Source organism: Myxocyprinus asiaticus, chromosome 39, assembly GCF_019703515.2.
Source record: "Myxocyprinus asiaticus isolate MX2 ecotype Aquarium Trade chromosome 39, UBuf_Myxa_2, whole genome shotgun sequence".
NCBI lineage: Eukaryota > Metazoa > Chordata > Actinopteri > Cypriniformes > Catostomidae > Myxocyprinus > Myxocyprinus asiaticus.
The window spans coordinates 10782339-10805780 of NC_059382.1; the positions used below are offsets into that span (position 1 = coordinate 10782339).

General features: G+C 42.8%; 1 protein-coding gene across 1 annotated transcript in view; it reads left to right on the forward strand.

The window, feature by feature from the left end:
* LOC127430094 (FRAS1-related extracellular matrix protein 2-like) overlaps positions 1 to 23442 on the forward strand; it is a 143614-nt gene that overhangs the window by 8556 nt on the left and 111616 nt on the right. Inside the window, exon 2 of the mRNA XM_051679562.1 lies at positions 1829 to 1918. Within this exon, the coding sequence (XP_051535522.1) occupies positions 1829 to 1918 (90 nt within the window). The remainder of the gene's footprint in view (positions 1 to 1828; positions 1919 to 23442) is intronic.

A 23442-nucleotide genomic window follows, 5' to 3' on the forward strand; every position in this document is an offset into this window, starting at 1 on the left:
AGAGAGGAGGCATGTCGCTCGTTTAGTTCGGTAATCTCCTTTAACAAGGAGAGAAAGGGGCTGAATTAATTAAGAGTAAAAGTGACTAATGACGTAACAATGACATCAGGACGTATAAATCCTGTAATTACTTTTAGGCTATGTTGTCTTTTTTGTATATTCCTTGATGGTCATGCATCGCAGTTCAAAAAATGGTATGCTTTGTTGTCATTTGCAGGGGAAAATGCTTATGATATTAAAACACAGATAAAGTCTCTTAGTAGACACAGTGATTTTAATAAAGAAGCCTATAATTAGACTTGTTTCGGTAGTGAATACATACATACATACATACATACATACATACATATATATGTATGTATATACAGTTGTGCTCAAATGTTTGCATACCTTGGCAGAAAGTGTGAAATTTTGGCATTGATTTTGAAAATATGACTGATCATGCAAAAAAACTGATCATGTCTTTTATTTAAAGATAGTGATCATATGAAGCCATTTATCATCACATAGTTGTTTGGCTCCTTTTTAAATCATAATGATAACAGAAATTACCCAAATGGCCCTGATCAAAAGTTTACATACCCTTGAATGTTTGGCATTGTTACAGACACACAAGGTGACACACACAGGTTTAAATGGCAATTAAAGGTTAATTTCCCACACCTGTGGCTTTTTAAATTGCAATTAGTGCCTGTGTATAAATAGACAATGAGTTTGTTAGCTCTCACATGGATGCATTGAGCAGGCTAGATACTGAGCCATGGGGAGCAGAAAAGAACTGTTAAAAGACCTGCGTAACAAGGTAATGGAACTTTATAAAGATGGAAAAGGATATAAAAAGATACCCAAAGTCTTGAAAATGCCAGTCAGTACTGTTCAATCACTTATTAAGAAGTGGAAAATTCGGGGATCTCTTGACCAAGCCAAGGTCAGGTAGACCAAGAAAGATTTCAGCCACAACTGCCAGAATAATTGTTCAGGATACAAAGAAAAACCCACAGGTAACCTCAGGAGAAATACAGGCTGCTCTGGAAAAAGACGGTGTGGTTGTTTCAAGGAGCACAATATAACGATACTTGAACAAAAATGAGCTGCATGGTCGAGTTGCCAGAAAGAAGCCTGGTTACAATATGCCCGACAACACCTTGACACGCCTCACAGCTTCTGGCACACTGTAATTTGGAGTGACGAGACCAAAATAGAGCTTTATGGTCACAACCATAAGCGCTATGTTTGGAGAGGGGTCAACAAGGCCTATAGTGAAAAGAATACCATCCCCAAGTGGCTCACTGATGTTTTGGGGGTGTGTGAGCTATAAAGGCATGGGGAATCTTGTGAAAATTGATGGCAAGATGAATGCAGCATGTTATCAGAAAATACTGGCAGACAATTTGCATTCTTTTGCACGAAAGTTGCGCATGGACTTTCCAGCACGACAGTGACCCTAAGCACAAGGCCAAGTTGACCCTCCAGTGGTTACAGCAGAAAAAGGTGAAAGTTCTGGAGTGGCCATCACCGTCTCCTGACCTTAATATCGTCAAGCCACTCTGGGGAGATCTCAAACGTGCGGTTCATGTAAGACGACCAAAGACTTTGCATGACCTGGAGGCATTTTGCCAAGACGAATGGGCAGCTATACCACCTGCAAGAATTTGGGGCCTCATAGACAACTATTATTCTAACATTTACTGACAACTTATAAATAAAATGGATGTTGATCTATATCGTATCTATCTAGATTAAGCAATAAAGAGAACACCAACTTAGTTTAAGGTCTAATACAGTTTAGAAAAAGTCACACTCATCTGTTTTAATTTTTCTCCCTCAGCTGACATCGATAACATGCATATTTGCTACGTGCTTCGAGACGGAGACAACGCCACAAGCGACATATTCTACTTTTCCATTGAAGACAGCGGTAGGATATTTCAATCTCTGTTTATTATTTTGGCCTCAGGATGTTTAAATTATATATGTGTGCATCATCATTCACCAAGTGTATGCAAGTGAGGGTGTGACTTTGTAAGAGTAATAACTACAATCCATAGAGGATGGGTTTTCTCCTACTGGGATGCCTTTTGATTGACACGTTGGCATATTGTGGAGGAAAACCTGAATGCAGCTCTGTCAGGGTTTTAATCATTTTATTGCAAAACTGTTTTCTATCTAAAACTGTTATTGATGGGTTCAACGAAACTATCCAATTATAAACCTGCCATATGAACTTAGCCAGTGCAGTAGAAGTCGCAGAATGCATTATTAAGGATTTATAGCTTCGGTGCCAAATAAAATTTGAGCTGATATTAAGAAACAAGTGTTCCACTTTGAAGATCACTTGTGAGATGAAAATTTCATCTATATTTAGCAGCCATAATATGTCTTCTGAAAGGGGTGTCTGTCTGTCTTAATAACTGGCTTTTTCAGGCTAATTAGGAAATGCAGATAAGTTGTAAGATGGATTGTTTTTGTTTGAACCTCAGGATAAGTGAACTTTTTACACAAATCAGCTCCATTTCTTCCGTCTTTCATTTTCTTGTATAGCTGTGGTGCTACTTGTTGTGTTTCTTTGTTTGTACACACAGCCTGCTTGTAAACATTAAAGGCTTCAAGTGGAATGCGAAATGTGATTGCTTGTTTTAATGGGTTTTTGAGTAAACATTCAAATCTGTGGTTTATCATTTACTCACCCTAATGTCGTTCCGACCCTGAATTGTTTTCTTTCATCTGTGAAACACAAAATGAGACGTTCAGTAGAATGTCGGAGCTGATCGTTTCCATACAATCAAAATGGATGGTGATTTATACTGCCAGGCTTAAAAAAAGGACAAAACACCACAATAACAGTATCATAAAAGTAGTCCTCACAACCTGTGCCCTATTTTCCAAGTTTTTAAGCCATGTGATAGCTTTTTTTTTTTTATGAAAAGACTGAAATTGAAGTTGTTGTCCACTGAAAATCTTACCCTCTGCCGGAAATCTCATTTGCGCTTGTGTTGACTACATCGATGCCAAGCCATTGGTCCTCACATGTCACATAACCAGAAAATAAAACTGCAATTGAGATTTGTGAGGTAAGGCAGAAGGGAAGATTATTAGTGAAAGAGCAACTTAAATTTAGAAAAAAAAAAAAAAATCATATGAATTCAAAAGACATGGAATATAGTGTGTAAGTTGCACAGACTTTTACTTTTATGATACTTTCATGGTAATTTTTGTCCCTTTTTGGAGCTTGACTGTGTACATCACAATCAAATGTTTTTGTATGGAAAACACACACAAGCACACACAATCTGCCTAAGAACTCTTTTTGAGTTTCACAGAAGAAAGAAAGTAATGTTGGGTTGGAATGACATGGGGGTGGTAAATGATCACACTATTTTCATATTTGGGTTTTAGAGCTTCGGAGCCACTCTTGACAGCCTGTTCATTGTTCTCCTACGCCATGGCTATAAAGAAACATGCAGTATTTTGATTACATTGTTTCTGTTTTTCCCATGAATATAAAAAAATAATTATGCTCTCACCACCCACTCTTAGTCTCCTGTTGCCACACTAGAATTATTAGATGAAAGCAAATGCCTTTTTGCACAGCTCTGGGTAAGAAACTTACATACAGTAGATGTGTTTTTGAAGATGGTTGTATTGTAATTTATTTCTTGAGAGAAAAGCTAAATAGAAGCTTTTCACATGGGTTAGGTCAATCAAACCCATTCAGAGCTTCTCTGCAGTATGAGTTTGGACTCTTCCCCAATAGGTTTATTAGTCAAACATTTACTTTATTTAATAAAAGAATTAGATGAAGAAGACTGGGCTGTTTTTTATGGATTTGGCATTTACTACTGTTGTTCAAGGTGCATGCTAATTAGATTATTCATTCGCTCATTCGAGTCAATTGACCAGCACAAAGAGCCTGTGTAATACAGAAGTTGGCACGAGGTGTGTTTGCCTTCTGAAATTTGGCAATTATACAATGGGAATCAACAGAATGTTGCCATACACTCAGTTTGCTCTGAAGGAGCAAAGATGTCCTCATTGTGTCTTGTGGCAGTTGTTTGTTTTGAAATGAAGTTCTCTTTCTTATATCACTTTTCTCTTTTTTTTTTTTAAACATGGTAATTATATTAAGAAGTGGATACTTTCAGACTTCACATGCAACAGAATTATAACCATGTGGTAAAATAAAAAATGTACATTAACCGTGTAATGGGCCCTTTTTAAAGAGCGCTAGTGCTAAGCATAGCACTGTGCATTAAGTCATACTTGCAAAGTTAGTGGGCATGGCCATGAAGTTTTGGTGTTTTCGTGCAAGCATGCGCTAAGTGTAGGCACGAGGGTTTGGTGAAATTGTGGGCACAAAGCGCAAATGGGCTGGGTCAAGTGGAATTAAATTCTGAAATTCTTCTCTGGTTATTGCACCATTGGCATACTATTATATAGTCCACTCTGTCAAGCATCAGTAATATGAACAAAGACAGCACATTCATAAGAGTCCTTCCCCTTTTCCAGCTGCGTTTCCACGTCTGGGCAGCCCAGACAAAGGGCTCCGCTGTCGTGTTTGAAAACAGTGGGTCAGCATTGAGGTATTTTAAGTTTGGTTTTCGGTGTGCTATAGAAGAACCAATGTCCAAAATAATTTGTCCATTGTAGACAATAAGGCAGACGATATCACAAAAAAAAAAAAGAAAAGAATTGTAGACAAAAACAAAAACTGCAATACTGGGTCGGAGCTCGCAGCGCAGCAGCCGTACTCGGCACCATCTTGAAGCCACGATACACCCACAGATAGCACAAAAACTCCCACCCATGCCCAAAAATTGTGCTTAGAATTAGTGCTCTCACGAAAATTAGATGAGACGTAGCTCACAGTTGTTGCATATAGTGCTGCGCACGGCCACGAAAATAGAGCCCGACATTTTTTTTTTTCCAAAGTGATTTACAGTGCATTTATTTATTTTTTTGCCACTTGGTTTGTTTCCTGGGAATCAAACCCATGATTTTGTTGTTTCTAATGCCATGCTCTACCATCACAAGAACACATTTGATGTATGCTTCTCCATGAATTAGCTAGATTAAATAGCTTTTAAAAGGTTTTTCACTATGGATTTACAAATGCCAAGAAATTTATCAAAAGTGTAAATTCAGTGTGCAGTTTCCCAGAATGGACAAGACCTCATTAAATCATTAAATCCTCACTTAGGGCAAATGCTACTTAGGGTAGAGACAGTCAAGTACGTTACCATTTGCTTTCTGATTGGTGCATATTCCTCTCCCTGAATGCCTTGCATGTTTAAAATTGTGCCCTCCAGTGCATGCAAACACTGAATTACTTCTGTGTGGTCGTCTCTTCATGCATGTACTGTACAGTATGAGGAAGCTGTTACCAGAGACAGTATAAGTGTGAGGAGACAAATCACTTGCAGAATTATGAATGGGAGACATTGTAAACTCAGTATGGTGGCAGTAGGAGTAGAAAATCCCGCCTTTCAGTTAAAAGCATTCAGTCGCCTGTAATGTGAATGCACATTAATTGGACCAGCCTGAATGTTTTTTTTTTTTTTTTTTTTGTGCATGTCATTTGCACAAGAAGCAAACTTTTGAACATTGTTGTCTAACTTTATTGTTGATTTGATTTTTTAAGAATTTTAATTTACACATTTCATTTTGGTTACAATTTCCATCAAACTGAATTGTCATTTATTTAACTAAATTAAATGAATAAACCTTAAAAATTTTAAAGGTGTTTTTTTATTTTACTTTGTAAAAAAAAATATTAAATTACAAAAATTTAACTATATTATTATTATTATTAAACTGGAATCTTTAAAAACAATTTTGGAGATTTCAGTCTTTTCGCCATTCAAGAACTTTTGGAGCTGTACATGTATGCCTCTTTCTACAGAGAAAATAGCTACCCGGGGGTGTAAGATACCAATGATTGAACTGACTTGCCTTTGTTACTCAGTTCTGTACTTTTTTATAAAGTTATAGTGGCGAGATATTCAATGCACACTCTGCCTAATTGCTGACCTGGGGTCAGTCTGTGAATTTTTTTTGGTGCGCTTATGAAACCGACTTGAAAAATGTAATGCAGGAGCATTGATAGAGAGACTGGCAGGCTGCTGATGTTATTTGTAGGCATGAGAGCGGCTGTGGCAGCCACAGTAATTTCCCAGGTAGACCCTGCGGCTGTTTCACAGACTGTGTATCATGTAAGTGTGCTGGATTGCGAGTGCTCAGGCACAGCTGTATCCTGTCATGTTCCAGCAGTAAAAATCATTCTGCTGTGCAGGCATGCTCCTACAGACCAAGAAAAAAATTAATAAAATAAAGATGAAGATGCAGATACATTTTCATTCTGGGATATCATACTATATTAAACAATTTCAGGTGAATTATAGTGATGTTTTACTATTTACAGGTAGTAAAGTAGGACATTTTTGTTGCCTGCTGAGATAAAGTATTGGGTTTATATGTTTATATATACTAAAGCTGAAAAAGTCAATAAAATGCTGGGATGTCCCATAGAGAAATCCGAATTATAGGACATACAGCACATTGACATAATTATATTTCATATATTTGGGCAAATAGTGTATGTAAATATTCATGTCATTATGATTTGGGAAAATATATGTTACAAATGTTTTTTTTTTTTTTTTCAATATATGTTGCAGGTATGTACAACTTTGTGAAAACCATACAGTAACATACACTACCGGTCAAAAGTTTTGAAACACTTACTCAATCTTTATTATAATATATATATATTTTTTTTTTTACATTTTAGAATAATAGTAAAGTCATCAAAACTATGGAATAGCATAAATGGAACTATGGGAATTATGTTGTGACAAAACAAAAACAAAAATAAAACAAAACTGTGTTATATTTTAGCATCTTCAAAGTATTCACCCTTTGCCTAGAATTTGCAGACATATACTCTTGACATTTTCTCAACCAACTTCTTGAGGTATCACCCTGGGTTGCTTTTTAAACAGTATAGAAGGAGTTCCCATCTATGTTGGGCACTTATTGTCTGCTTTTCTTTATTATTTGGTCCAAGTCATCAATTTAAAAAAAAAAAATTTTTTAATTAAATTTTAGTTTTATAATGAAATAAACTAATATGGTGGCACAATTATATTTTTGTCTACAAAACTAATTTCAAACATTTAAGCATACGCCTTCAGATCAAAAGATTTTTAAGGTCATGAGAAACATTTCAGTCAAGTGTTTCAAAAGTTTTGACCGGTAGTGAATATATTTTATGTTTTACATGCACTGCCACATGTTAGATTTCTGTGTGGGTGTCATAAGATATTTATTTAAACATGTAGTGAAACAGAACTTTTTTTTTTTTTTTTGCCTGTAGAGGTTTGGTATTGGGTTTATAAAGTGTTTATATAGGCTGAGATGAATGAAGTAAAAAAAAAAAATTTTTTTTTTAAATGCTGGGATAACATAAGTTCCCTATCTGTCACTCACTCGACGTTGGTGTCGATGTAGTGACACTAGGGGTCACTCTTGGGAGCCCGAGACACCTCTGGTCTTTGATAAAAGGCCAATGAAAATTGGCGAGTGGTATTTGCATGCCACTCCCCCGAACATACGGGTATAAAAGGAGCTGGTATGCAACCACTCATTCAGATTTTCTCTTCGGAGCCGAACGGTCATGCTCACTGAGCTGAATACTACTGTTCATTCACCTGCTGGATCTGACGGCGCATTTCAGCGGCTTCTCCCTCCTCTGCACTGGTGCACTGCAGAGAACGCCCCTGGGCGCTTCGGCAGAAAAACTAGAGAGTATATTTTCTGAAAGAGCATTTTTCCCCTCTAAAAGAGTATATATTTCTCTAAAAGAGCGCACACAAGGAACGTCTTTTTAAAGACGCGTCTTTTTAAAGATGCTTTTCCGATTGTGTGTTATTCCTGGTTGTGCTCGTTATCTCTCGCCTTCTAACGGTCACGATCACTGTCTTTCGTGTCTGGGCACTGCTCACGCGGAGACAGCGTTCGTGGATGGTCATGTTCTCATTGCGAGAATATGTCTATGGCAACGTTGCGGTCGCGGCTCGCCTTCGTAAGAAAGCGAGCCACCCCAGAGGCTCCCGCCTCGGTCCTTTTACCCATGGGTTTGAGGCCAGCGTGGCTAGCACTGGGGGCGATTTGGGGACCCCAATGGGACCACCTCCGCCGGGTATCCCCCCGCGGACCTCCCATTCCCCAGCACGCTCGTCTGCCCCGATCGGGCTTCCGGGTGAGTCCGCCGGCTCGTCTCACGGCGAGTTCGACCGCTTATTCGGAGCCCGCGAAAGTGATGAGCTCTCGAGCGCAGCATCGGAGAGCGGGCTCATCCAGTCGGAAGCCTCAGCTGGGCTCCTCCCTTCGGGGTCGATCGCCCAGTCACAGGCTGACGCGGAGATGACGACATGCTTTCCTGGACAGCCGCGAGCGTCGGTTAGAGTGGATTTCACCGCTCTTCCCTGAACCCTCGTGGCTCGGTGATTGGTTCCTGGGCTCGCGGCGCCGCTCAAAGCCACGCCCCGCCCCGTTCCTTTCTTCCTGGAAGTGCATGAAGGGCTGACAAGGTCGCGGGAGGCACTTTTTACTGCCCGGTCCCGATCTTTTCAGCTTCCCCGCTCTCACTACCCTCGATGGTGGGGCGGCCAAGGGTTATTCGGCAATCCCCCGGTGGATAAAGGCGCTCGCGGTGCACCTATGCCCGCAGAGCGCCGCCACCTGGCGTGGGTGCCCAAAGCCCCCGTCCAAGGCCTGTAGGTTTACGTCATCTATGACGGTTGAAGCCTACGGTGCCGCTGGACAAGCCGTCTCCTCCCTGCATGCCATGGCTCTCCTGCAAGTCCGCCAAGGCGCTAAAGGAACTGCACGAGGGTAGTTCCGCCCCGGGATTGATGCAGGAACTGCGCTCGGCGACCGACCTTGCTCTCCGAGCGACGGAGGTCACGGCGCGGTCTCTCGGGCAGACGATGGCCACACTAGTGGTCCAGGAGCGCCACCTTGGCTCAACCTGGTCGAGATGGGTGAGGCCGACAGGACACGATTCCTTGCTGCCCCCATTTCCCAGGCGGGCCTATTCGGTGACACCGTCAAGGACTTTGCCCAGCAGTTATCGATGGTAGAGCAGTAGATGGATGCTAGCCGGCTTATCCTGCCCCGGCGCGGCTCAAGATCCCGCACCCCATCTACTCATCGCCGAGGGCGTCCCCCTGCGGTGACTGCACCGGCTCCACCGCAGCCCGCCCCTCCGGCCCGGCCCTGGCGTGGAGCCCACCGCAGGAAGCCGACGCCACCTGTCTCACAGCCGGCACCGAAGAACCCACAGAGGTCTTCGAAGCGCCCCTGAGACGGGCAACCCAGGGACAATGAAACCCGCTGCTCTGGAGCTGGTAAGCAGATCTTCATCTTTTTGTTACCTTTTGCATTTAATCGCGCTGCATGCTCAAGTGGCTGCAGTACTCAAGAGCTCAGCAAGAGTGGTTTCCTTGTTCCCTGGGTCACATATCCGGTGTGTACAGCTGGCATCACGACCACGTCCACCACTCCATTTGGCAGGTTGGTGCTCCAGCGGCGGTCTCCCCGCCCTGAGAGCCCAGCTGTGGCACAAATCCGCCCCCGATGTGACAGTCTCCACGGGTCACGAGGACAGGTCTCTTCCTCCCCCGTCCCAGGCTGTTCCGGGGGTGGTCACAAGGAGCCAGGTAAGTGCTTCGATGTCCTCGGACTCAGCACGGCCACGATGTGGTGTGGCACCTCGAGCTCCGATGATGTTGTCCCTTTGGTCCCCCTTGCGCGGAACGTGGACGCATGGCTTGCGCTTTCCAGTCCGTCACGAGGGCTGGTCCGGACCGTCCGACTCAGCTGCGCGATTCACTTCGCCGGGCATCCGCCCAGGTCCAGCGGTGTCCACTTCACCTTGGTGAAAGACGGAAACGCTGCTACCTTGCGTCTTCCTACGGAAGGACGCGATAGAACCTGTCCCTCCAGCCGAGATGAAGAAGGGGTTTTACAGCCCCTACTTCATTGTACCGAAAAAAAAGGCGGTGGGTTGCGGCCAATCTTGGACCTGCGAGTACTGAACCGGGCCTTACACAGACTCCCGTTCAAGATGCTGACGCAAAGACGCATTCTAGCGAGCGTCCGGCATCAAGATTGGTTCGCGGCGGTAGACCCGAAGGATGCGTACTTTCACGTCTCGATCCTTCCTCGACACAGACCCTTCCTGCGGTTCGCGTTCGAGGGTCAGGCGTATCGGTACAAAGTCCTCCCTTTCAGCCTGTCCCTGTCTCCTCGCGTCTTTACGAAGATCGCAGAGGCTGCCCTTGCCCCGTTAAGGGAGGTGGGCATTCGCATTCTCAACTATCTCGATGACTGGCTAATCCTAGCTCACTCTCGAGACGGGTTAGGCGCACACAGGGACCTGGTGCTCTCACACCTCAGCCGACTAGGGCTTCGGGTCAGCTGGGAAAAGAGCAAGCTCCTCCCGGTTCAGAGCATCTCTTTTCTCGGTTTGGAGTTGGACTCAGTCTCCTTGACGGCGCACCTTACGAACGAGCGCGCCCAGTCGGTGCTGGCCTGTTTGAAGGCGTTCAAACAGAAAACAGCGGTTCCACTGAAACATTTTCAGAGGCTCCTGGGGCATATGGCATCCTCGGCGGTGGCCACCCCGCTCGGGTTGATGCATATGAGGCCGCTTCAGCACTGGCTCCAGACTCGAGTCCCGAGACGGGCATGGCGCCACGGGACACACCGCGTGGCCATTACGTCGGTCTGTCACCGTCTTTTCAGCCCTTGGACCGACCTCTCATTTCCACGAGCAGGTGTTCCGCTAGAACTGGTCTCCAGGCGCGTCATGGTCACGACAGACGCCTCCAAAACGGGCGCTGTTGGCAACAGGCACGCAGCCGCCGGCCTCTTGATGAGTCCGCGGCTGCGTTGGCACATCAACTGCCTCGAGTTACTGGCAATTCTGCTCGCCCTGCGGAGGTTCCGGCCGATGATCCAGGGCAAGCACGTGCTAGTTCGGACAGACAGCATGGCAGCGGTAGCATATGTCAACCGCCAAGGCGGTCTGCGCTCCCGCTGTATGTCATAACTCGCCCGCCGTCTCCTCCAACGGAGTTAGCAGCACCAAGTCGCTGCAAGCCACTCACATCCCGGGCAACCTCAACACTCCGGCGGACGCGCCGTAACAACAGGTTACCCTCAAGGGAGAGTGGAGACTCCACCTTCAGGTGGTCCAGCTGATTTGGAGTCGATTCAGTCAGGCACAGGTGCACCTGTTTGCCTCACAAGAATCCTCCCACTGCGTTTTCCCCAGTGAGCCTGCTCGCACAGACCCTGTGCAAGTTCAGGGAGGACGAGGAGAAGGTCGTCCCGGTAAGCACCCTACTGGCCCGCCCAGACGTGGTGCTCGGACCTCACGCTCCTCGTGACAGCTCCCCCTGGGCAAATTCCCCTGAGGAAGGCCCTTCTTTCTCAGGGAAGGGGCACCATCCGGCACCCGTGCCCAGACCTCTGGAATCTCCATGTCTGGCCCCTGGACGGGACGCGTTCACTCAGGCTAGGGCTCCCTCTATGAGGCGCCTGTATGCCTTTTAAGTGGCGTCTGTTCGCTAAGTGGTGTTCTTCCCATCAGGAAGACCCCCAGAGGTGTGCAGTCAGATCAGTGCTTTCCTTCCTGCAAGAGAGGTTGGAAGGGAGGCTGTCCCCTTCCACCTTGAAGGTGTACGTTGCTGCCATAGCAGCACACCACGACGCAGTCGACGGTAAGTCCTTAGGGAAGCACGATCTGATCATCAGGTTCCTAAGAGGCGCCAGGAGGCTGAATCCCTCCAGGCCGCGCCTCGTTCCCTCATCGGACCTCTGTAGTTTTTCAGGGTCTACAGAGAGCCCCCTTTGAGCTTTGCAGTCAGCCGGGCTTAAGGCACTCTCCTTGAAGACTGCCCTCCTGACTGCGCTCACTTCCATCAAGAGGGTAGGTGACCTGCAAGCGTTCTCTGTCAGCGAAACATGCCTGGAGTTCGGTCCAGGCTATTCTCACGTGATCCTGAGACCCCCGACCGGGCTATGTGCCCAAGGTTCCCACCACTCCTTTTAGGGACCAGGTGGTGAACCAGCAAGTGCTGCCCCAGGAGGAGGCAGACCCAGCCCTGTCATCGCTGTGTCCGGTGCGCGCTTTACGCATCTATTTGGATCGCACGCAGAGCTTTAGAATCTCTGAGCAGCTCTTTGTCTGCTTTGGTGCACAGCGGAAAGGAAGCGCTGTCTCCAAGCAGAGGATCGCCCACTGGCTCATTGACGCCATAACTATGGCATATCTCGCCCAAAACATGCCGCCCCCGGTAGGGCTACGAGCCCCATTCTACCCGTGGTGTAGCGGCTTCTTGGGCCCTGGCCAGAGGTGCCTCTCTAACAGACATTTGCAGAGTAGCGGGCTGGGCAACACCCAACACCTTTGCAAGGTTCTACAACCTCCGGGTGGAACCGGTTTCGTCCAAGGTAGTGGTACGCAACACAAGCGGATAAGCCCGGGATAGCCGGCCGGGTGTATCGCTTGCACATAGTGCCTTCCACCTCCTTTTGAGCTGAAGACGTGCGCTGTTAATTCCCAGTAGTGTTCACAAAAGTTGTTCCCTGGTTGACTTCCTCCGAGCCCTGTGGCAGTCGAGTTTTCGGAGAGACTCGCTGCCGGCCCAGTACACGCGCTAACTAAGAGCCCGGTTCTGGGGTAGGTGCTCCGCATGTGGCGGTTCCCTGTAAGGTAACCCCATGCGATCTATATCTTCCTCTAGTTCGTTTCCCTGCTGGCAAACTGCGTCTTCCTTGGGCAGAGCCCCTCTGCCCCAGTCTCCATGTTGTAGTAACTCCTCCCCCATGGGGCAGGATCTACCTTGAAGGCTCTCCACATGGTTGGAAAGACCATGTGATGTATTCTTCCACTTATATATCCCCCCCCCCCTCTCTTGGGGCGAGGTGTGGTCTCTGCGGTGTCCTCCCCTTGGGAGGGACACCCCCCGACTAGACCTGGCGGCCCAGTCGGATAATCCCCCTTCTTTTTTAGGGAGTGGAAAAAGAGAAGGGGAAAGAGGCCACGACTGGGTTAAGCCTGTCTCTATCTCTGGGTAGTCGACTTGCCCCCAAAAAGGGCCGTTCGACACTCATAACTATGTTGGGGGAGGTTACGTGTCGGCCTGGTGCGCTGGCTACGAGGCACACAGCGGTCTGCCCGTCACACACCGCCAATTCACGTAACACAGTTCTGCCAGTTGCGGTTTTTCGTATAGTATAGGGACCCCTAGTGTCACTACATCGACACCAACGTCGAGTGAGTGACAGATAGGGAACGTCATGGTTACTGGTGTAACCTCCGTTCCCTGATGGAGGGAACGAGACGTTGGTCCCTCCTGCCACAATGCTGAACTACCCGCTGAAATGGCCGGACCTTATATTGGCTCCTCAGCATAAAACCTGAATGAGTGGTTGCATACCAGCTCCTTTTATACCCGTATGTTCGGGGGAGTGGCATGCAAATACCACTCGCCAATTTTCATTGGCCTTTTATCAAAGACCAGAGGTGTCTCGGGCTCCCAAGAGTGACCCCTAGTGTCACTACATCGACACCAACGTCTCGTTCCCTCCATCAGGGAACGGAGGTTACACCAGTAACCATGACGATTTTAAGGAAGTAAATTAGGTCATTTTTGTTGTCTGTAGAAATAATGTATAGGGTTTAAATAGGCTAAGGTGAATTAAGTCAATTAAATGCTGGGATATTGTCAGATTTATTCTATAGTTTTCTATAGTTTTCAGTTGTCTTACAGTGATAGTTATTTAAACAGTTTGTAAAATTGGACATTTTGTTGCTTATTGAGATTCAGTATTGGGTTTATACTGGGTTTATACTGTATAGGTTAAGGTAAGTAAAGTCCATAAAATGCAGGCATAGGGTAAAATATCAAATATCTTAATGCTTTATTGTGACATTTGTTTGAACAGATGCTTGTAGAGATTAAGCATTAGTAGGCTAAGGTGAATAAAGTCAATACAATTCTGTGAAATTGTGAGATATCATAAGATTTCAGTTGAATTGTTAAAGTAATAATTATCTGAACAGGTTGTAAAAAATGTTGCTTGTGGAGAACATGTATTGGGTTTGTAAGCTACATAAGCTATATAAGCTTTACAAAGGCATCTCTGTCTTTGAAACAGATTTTATCTCTCTTCTCAGATACTCAAATATTCCGAAGTTCTTCTAATATCTTGAGCTGTCATACTGAAACCTTCAGTATTCTCATTTAATTCATTGAAAGCTCCCTTTCACAATCAGAATTCACATTTGTTAGCCAAGTAAGGTAAACAAAGAATTTAACTTGAAATTGACTGGTTTGCTTCAAACTACACAGTAATCATACCATACTGTATCCAGGGTTGGGAAGGTTACTTTTGAAATGTATTCCACTACAGATTACAGAATACATGCAGTAAAATGTAATTTGTAACATGTTCTGTTAGATTACTCAAGGTCAGTAACGTATTCTAAATACTTTGGATTACTTCTTCAGCACTGGTAGATTTTTTCACTTGTTTTGACTATAAAAACTCTTCCAGTACAGTAAGACAAAATACACATGTTAAAAATACATTCTCTGAAAAACCTAAATCTTATGCAGTGTTGTTTCTAAAACAAGATAAATCTAATTAATTTTGTTTTAAGGACTTTTAGATATTTTTACAGGAAAACAATACAAAAATTATTATCAAGAATACGATTTTTACCCTAATATCAAAGGTCTTACTAGAAAAAAAGAAATTATGATCCAACGTGAATTTTCTTGATAAAAAAAATATGATCATGCCTGGTAACGTGCATGTAAAATGGCTAGAAATAGCATTTTAGCTTAGCGTAAAGCTGACAATTTACACAAGGTTTATTTCTATTTCTTCTGCTCCAAAATTACTTCAAACGTACTTATATGTCTGCTCGAATGAATGTAACACATCATAAGAAAGTGTTCCACCGCTGTACAAATGCACTTTAGATTGCATCATTTATATGTATAAATGTTTTCCATCTGAAAGGACTAAATATTAAATGAAACAAATGACAATAAAATGCAAAGTAAACTCTTCAGTAATCAAAATTATTTTTGAATGTAACTGTAATCTTCTAATTACCAATGATTTAAACTGTAAATTTAGTGGAATACAGTTACTTATATTTTGTATTTTAAATATGTAATTCCGTTACATGTATTCCGTTACTCCCCAACCTTGACTGTATGAGATACTCATGACATAGCACACAATATATAATATGCGGTATACACTGAATGTACAGAATACAATACAATATATAATATATTATGCATACAGTATATATGTGGTGTGTGTAAAGGTGTAGGTGAAGAGTAAAAATAATTGTAATTGTAATAATGTCAGAAAACTACACAACTGCCTTTTATATCGAATTTGGGTGTATATCCAGTTTTATACGTAATAGCTGTTTCATAAATTGTGATTTGATTTTAATTGCTCACAAAAATCATCACTCAAGCTTCAAAGTGGTTGAGAAGGTCAGAATTAATCTGTTGCCTTAACCTTTGACCATCTCCAGTTTTAATGGAGGCCAAATCCTATCTAGTGGAAGTAATTAATAAATCATTTTATGAAAGGAGCTGAAATTACACTCCAAATTAATGCTTTTAGTTGGCATGATATCCTTCAAAGGGCTGCCCTAAAAGCAATGGTAAAAGTGCCTTGGTTTAGATTACCAATGAGTAATAAAATTGGTCTCCCAGAGGATTATGACATTTGCAAACTTTGAAACAAATCTCAGCGGGTGGTTACTTTAGGATCCAAAGTTTTTGAATTATGGTTTTTGGATGAAACCAGTTTCTTAGTATCTGAAGAAGTGGTAACGTTTCAAACACAGTGAATTAGAAAGACTTGATATTAAAGAAACGAGACTAAAATATTAAAGGGGAAATTAAAATTCATATTGTTTCAGTCCTGTGTGACTTTCTGTCTTCTATTGAAAGCAAAAAGGGATATTAGGCAGAATGTAAGCCTCTGTCACCATTCATTTTCATTGGATCATTTTCCATACCATGAAAGTGATTGGTGGCTGATGCTGCCATTGTACCTAACATCTCATTTTGTGTTCCACAGAAGAAAATGGGGCATGCAGGTTTGGAACAGAATGAGGGTAAATAAATGACAACAGAATTTTAATTTTTGGGTGAACTAACGCTTTAACTTGCAGTGCCGCACAACAATACAACAGATATTACTTGCAATGCTGCAAAATGCAGGCTGAAATGGACAGTTACCTTAAGCCACCTCATGAAAGTACCCTATCTGTGGCTTTGCGATAAATGTTTTTCCAGCCCTCACAAAGACAATCTATTGGCTCATTTAACCTCCTTGCACAGAGGCAAACCACAAAGTTCTGTCTTTGTTTTGGCCTTTTGCATTTTGAGAAATAATGTTCTCTCTATACAGTAATATAGGGTATTTTCACTTCATTTTTTACTTACATCTGAAAGGAAGCTGTCAAGCCTTTAAAAAAATGGTATTAAGGAAGGATCAACTCAGGAATAGGAGATGACAGCGGCCATAATCGTTGAGGCAAATTGCTTTGCAGTACTGTTTGTGAGACCTGTCAGGTTGCTGAATGGAGATCAACTAAGAGTGGATACTTGGGGTTTACTTTTGTTGAAGCCAGCAAACTCTCTCACATTTCTCCTTAAAGTTTCCAATGACCCAAAGGTTGAAACAACCCAGACAAGCTCTCAGTCGATCCTGTATAAAACAGCAAGATTTTCCCAGTACCACTTTATTTTAAGAATATAAAATGGATAGTTTTGCCATTATTAACCCACACTCATGTTTTTCCAAACTCAGATGGCTTGCTTTCTTTACGAAATGAAATGTTAGGCAGAATGTTTGCCTCAGTCACCATTCACTTGTATGGACAAAAGATGTAATGATAGTGAATGGTGACTGAGGTTAACATTCTGCCTAACATCTCATTTTGTGTTTCACAGAAGAAAGAAAGTCTTACATGTTTGGAACACCGATATTTGGGGGACCTTTCCCTTTAACAAACATTACTGCGTTTCAGTTAGGACAACTCTCATAGTAGTATAACATATTTTTTATTCTATATATATATATATATATATATATGAGATGATATGGGCTTGGTCTTGGCAGACTAGATCTGCTCTACGCATGCTGCTGCTGCTACTTGACTTGAGTAAATATGCTGCTGCAGTTGCACTGAACCCATGTGCTGCAGCTGCTGACAGAGAAGCATGCTGCTTCTACTTATCAAACATAAAATCCCCATCCCCGTAGAGCAGATCTAAACAGGTGATGCTGGAGAGGTGGAAGGAGAAACGCGGCGTGTTACAGTGCTGCTGCAGCCGTGCCGCTACGATGCGTAGGGGGTTTATATATAATTTGATGAGGAAAAAAGGGGTTCTGATTGGTTAACATAGCAAGGTGTGCCAGGGTGACCCATCAGCCTGTGCCACAGAGTTTCCTAACTGAACTTAATTTGGCATTCTAATGCTCAATCGATTTTTAAAAAGATGTTTATTCTTTATTTAGCTTAGCCATTAGTTAAAAAGTTAGAAATGCCATGAAAATCTTCTTCAACCCTTGGTTGAAAACCCTGACCTAACCAATGATCAAGCCATGGAAACCGTGCAGATAGAGACATTTAGTTTTTTTGTATAGTCGATGGACATGGAGGCCTGAGGCCACTTTTTAGCAAGTTTGTTCAGTTAATTGTTTTTGCAGCCACCTGAACCTCCCCGTTTTATTTTTCTTTCTGATTCCATTCCTCCTCCCTGGTAAATCGAGCTTACCTGAGCACACACAAGTTCAAGCACTGCCTGTGGGTTGTTTGTGGAGCTTTAGAGGAGCTGTCTGCTCCAACTTCTAATCCACTCAGTCAGTCAGCGGAGGAGACATTCCCAATGACAGATACCTGCCTGCACCTTGCTTTTGTTTTCAATTCATTCCTTTTCTTTTTTTTCTCTCTCTCTCTCTCTCACTTCCCCTCTTGTTTGTCTCTGTGGTTCTCTGTTTGTATCAGAGAAATACACACGTAGAGAATTAATTTATGTTGTATTATTTCATGTTTATTTGATCAAAAGCTATGATATATATATATATATTTGCAAGGCAATCTTAATGAATCTGCTGGTCTTAATTAGTGGTTATTTCACAAAGAGCTATTTTAAATTTGAGTGATCAGTGAAAATGGCACACTGCTATAAATGCTCCCGTATAATTTAATAGAAAAAAACAAAAACAAAGTTTCGACCAGTTGGGTCTTTGTCAGGCCAGCCTGATCTCATTAATATATGTAGCTATTTGTACATTAATATTTGTAACATTTAAACGTACGTTTTTATGTTTGGATAGACACTAAAACATACAATATGGATGTTTGAAAGCTACTAAAACGTTTACATTTTTACATATTTACAGCTTTTGAAACTTAAATTAATGAATCGATTACAGATATATTTGTAAATTTTTTTTATAGATATTTTATATCCCTTAACCCTACCCCAACCTCTAAACATAACCACATTTTAATCAATATAAAAACATGTAACAAGTAGATTAAAGTACAGTAGCAATAATTTTTGTTACAATATATTAATTTATATATATTTTACAGCCGCTAATCACACACCTACTCCTAAACCTAACCATAACCATTTATTAAGCATATAAAATATGTAACAGGCAGATCAATTTAATAACAATAATTTATTCCAAAAAATTGCAAAATTGTGTACAAAAGTAGTCTAAAAGGTGATGTGTTGAATCTGATGTGCTCCCTGAAGGCATACAGTAGCATTGTGTGAGGTGGAGAGTAGAATTTAAATTATTAATCACTGTAAATCTTCTCCTGATGCACTCCATAACGGCGCTGACTTATCTCAATCAAACATATACATTGCAGAATATGGCATGTCGTAAATGGTAATGGGACACTTGAGAGCCAATGAGCATTTGACACAACTGCTGTAAAACCACTGGTCGTAATTCTTGAGGCGGCAGTTTTTGAATTTTGAAAGTGAAACCAAGTGTCTTCACAGAAACCATTCTGAAGATTTCAATTATAGCTAACAAATGTATGGATTAATTTTATTATTGTATTATGGTGCTTTTTGTGGTTTATTTTGTTTTTTGGCATATTCTGAAAACTCCTTTTGTGTCCCATGGTAAACATAAATAAAATAAAATGCTTAATGATTAAACAATTACAGAATTTTTATTCATTTTATAATTTTAAAGTTTAGTCTTGGTTAAAACATTGTATAGGGCAGCAGAAATCAAACAGAACTGACCCTAACTCAATACGTCAATATTGTACGTTTCTGTGCCTGCAAACATGAGAGAATATACGTTTGCTAGAATCAAACTTTACATAAGAATACATACAAATTCTCATGAGATCACGTTGGTCAAGCAGTGTTGTTTCTTTTTTATGCCTTGATAATTTATTCAAACACAGTGGTAAAACGAAAGAAGGTAAGGTTAGAATCTAACAAGTAGTTTGTTTGGTCTGGTGCAATTTCACTTAGACAATGAAAAAAAGTGATTTTGTGGTGAAGTAAACATAGCAGTAAAGATTATGTACTTTCTACGTTGAATTAGTTAAAGCATGAACTTTCTACATTCAAACATGTAAAAATGATTGCTTTAGCATAAAGTAAATATTACTTATGATTGATAGTTATCATTACAATGTGTCATCATGGATCAATTCTAAAGTAGAAAACCTTGTAATATTTATTTGCTAATTTTAGTAAATTTCACTGGTAAATCAAATAAGTAAATTTTACTTAACTTTTCGAAGCTGGTGTTCACAGCATGAACTTGGCTTGAATAATTAATGAGCTTGCATGATTTCACTGTTTGCAGGTTGATATACACCATTTTTATTGTTAATATTGTTGTTCCGTGTGGGAAGGTCTTGTTTTGTGCAGTCTGAAGTGCATTTTCTACTCAAAATTACCCGTTCATGATCAAAAACAATTTCTGTTGATTGTCACTGGCATTGTGTTTTGTGCATTAAGTGTTGAGGTCTTTGTGCGCAGCTCTCTACATTTTGTTTCTATCACCTGTAATGCAAGGTGATATTGTCTCAGAGACTACATAGCATGCATTAAGCTTCCCAGTGCGAGGCTTCTTTATGTCATGTAGTTTACAGGATGATTAAACATGTTTTTGCAAGTAAAGTGCAAGTAAAACATATGTTTTAATAATATGTTCATTTAAATGTTACTAAGTTTAAGTACCATGTATATCATATTACTGTATTTCCTAAAATGTTTAAGTTAAATTTACTTACTTTAATCAATATTTTGTCATGAATTTAAGTAGATTTAACTTTATTTTATACCATTACAATTTACTTAGAACAACTGAGTGCAAAAACTTGCCAAATAAAAAGTAAGCAAATCTTACTAGTAATTTTTTTTCAATGTGGACATAGCAAAGTACTAGTAAGGAAGCCAAATCTAGCAACAAAATTATATTTTAAAGGTGAAGTGTGTCATTTCTGCGCTACTAGCGTCACCAAATGGAATTGCAATTATTATGAAACTCTTCCGTCTGCTATTGCTTGGATAAAAAGATTGTCCTGCACCAAACTTATGCCATTGATTGAGCCAATATTGCTGTATTGGGCTGAGGTGCATTTCCCAAAAGCATCTTAGCCAACTATGGTTGCAAGTTCCATCATTACCAACATAGTTCAACGATTTGGTGTTTCCTGAAACCGAAGTTCCAATGAACATTCGCAAACAGCATAGCACAGTTGTATGGTTGGAACTACTGCTCTTTACCTGTGGTTAGAAGAATCAGAATGAGCTTTATTGCCAAGGAATTCACAAGGAATTTTTTTTATTTATTTTTTTGGTGATAGGAGAAACAAGTGCACACAGAACATTACAGTGAGACACAGAATATAAAACAAGGTAAGAGTATAAATAGGCATACAAAAAATAGGACATATAACAGAATGGCGTATAGAAGCATAGTATGTTTTTGAAGAGTGTGCATGTGTGTATGTGCTTACGAGCATCAGGGGAACACCAAAGTCTGATGTAGAGGGATACCCATCTGTGCAGTGTATGTGCTGTATCTGTTGCATTACACAGTGCATGCAGCTTGCCAGTCTTCAGCAGCTTTCTCGCATTAATTGGCTTTCTGGTGGATGTGTAAATGAGCATTTATAATTTAATATTCACGGAAGTTAAAAAATGTATTTTCACTTGTTTTGACCTTCTCAACTTGTTTGCAGAAACGCAATGGTTTGGCTTAAATAAAACGTTCCCATCAACAAGTGTTGCTGGATTTACCTTCCTCACTAGTTTAAATCCTTCAGTGCTACAACTTGGCATGTGTGCTGCTCAAACTAAATGGAAAAGATTTTAAAGTGCCCACCAAGAAAAGTCACAGTTCTCCCTATGGCCAGTCTGCCCCTGCTTGTAGGCGTTACCCAACAGCCACTCAGAATGCCTTAGCAGCTGTATAGCATAGTATCCTAGTTACCTCCTAGCAACCAAAGTTACATCACTTAATGCTGAGGACTTTAAAGGAATAGTTCAATTAAAAATGAAAATTCTGTCATCATTTATTCACCCCTATGTTGTCCTTAAGACTTTCTTTCTTTTGCAGAATGAAAGAATTTTGAAGGATGTCCTGTTCATGGATTTCACGGTTCCCCTTCTGTCACTCACTCGACGTTGTGTCGATGTAGTGACACTAGGGGTCGACCTTGGGAGCCCCAAAACACCTCAGATCTTTGAGAAAAGGGTTGGGGTTAGGGTTAGGGTTAGAATGTGGAATTTGCACTCCCCCGGACATACTGGTATAAAAGGAGCTGGCTCGCAACCACTCATTCAGATTTTTTCTTCGGAGCCAAACGGTTGTACTGTCAGCGAACTGAATACTACTGCTGTTCCATTCACCTCTTAAGAAGCTTATGCTGTTGGATATACAGTGCATTTCCAGTGGCTTTCTCTCCTTCTGCACGACGAGTGCAGATTTCGCCCCTGGGTGCTTTGACAGCGCTAAAAGAGTGTATATTCCTGCTAAAGAGTATATTTTCTCTATTAGAGCACACACATTGACGTTGAACGTCTTTTTAAAGATGCGTCTTTATAAAGATGCCTTTCCATCTTTGTGTGATTCCTGGATGCGGTCGCTATCTCTCCGCTTCCGAAAGCCACGGGCGCTGCCTCACGTGTCTGGGCAGCGATCACACTGAGGCAGCATTCGTGGATGGTTCATGTTCTCATTGCGAGAATATGACCACGGCAACATTGCGGTCACGGCTTTCCTTCTTCCGGGGGAAGCCACTCTAGCTGCCCCCCACGCCTCGCCTTTTACCTCTGGGTACGAGGCCGGCCCGGCTGGTGCTGGAGGCGATTTGGGGGCTTTAATGGGCGCGGCTCCGCCGGGTAAATCCCCGCGGACCTCCCATTCCCCAGCATGCTCATTTGCCCCCGGCGAGTTCCAAGAGGAGATCAGCTCGCCCCAGGGCCAGCTTAGTGTCCCTTTTGGAGCTCCGGAGCGGGATGAGTGCCTGATCACTGCATCGGAGAGCATACTGGCGATGTCAGATGGCGATGCCACCTTCGGGTCGGCCTGCCCAGTCTGAGGCTGACGGCGAGATGACCGCCTTGCTTGCCCGGGCTGCCGCGTGTGTCGGGTTGAAGTGGAACCTTCCCCTGAGCCCTCACGGCTAGATGATTGGTTCCTGGGTTCGAGGCGCCGCTCACAGCCACGCCCCCCCACCCCCCAGGTCCCTTTCTTCCCGGAAGTGCACAACGAGCTGACGAGGTTGTGGAGGGCATCTTTTTCTGCCCGAAACCGACCTCCCAGCTCATCCACTTTCACTACCCTCGATGGTGGGTGGCCCACAGGTATACGGCGGTCCCTTCCAAGGCCTGTAGGACGACGTCGTCTCTGACGGCCAAAGCCTACATCGCCGCTGGTCAGGCCACCTCTGCCCTGCATGCCATGGCCCTCCTGCAAGTACACCAGGCCAAGGCACTAAAGGTACTGCACGTGGGTAGTCCTGATCCCAATGTGATGCAGGAGCTGCGCTCGGTGACCAACCTCTCCCTCTGGGCGACGAAGGTCACGGCGTGAGCACTCAGGCAGTCTATGTCCACCCTCGTGGTCCAGGAACGCCACCTGTGGCTGAATCTGGTCGAGATGAGGGATGCGGACAAGGTTCGCTTTCTCAACGCTCCCAGATCGGCCTATTCGGTGACACCGTCGAGGACTTCGCCCAGCAGTTCTCGGCGGTGAGGAAGCAGATGGAGGCTATACAACACATCTTGCCCCGGCACGGCTCAAGATCCCGTATCCTGTCTGCTC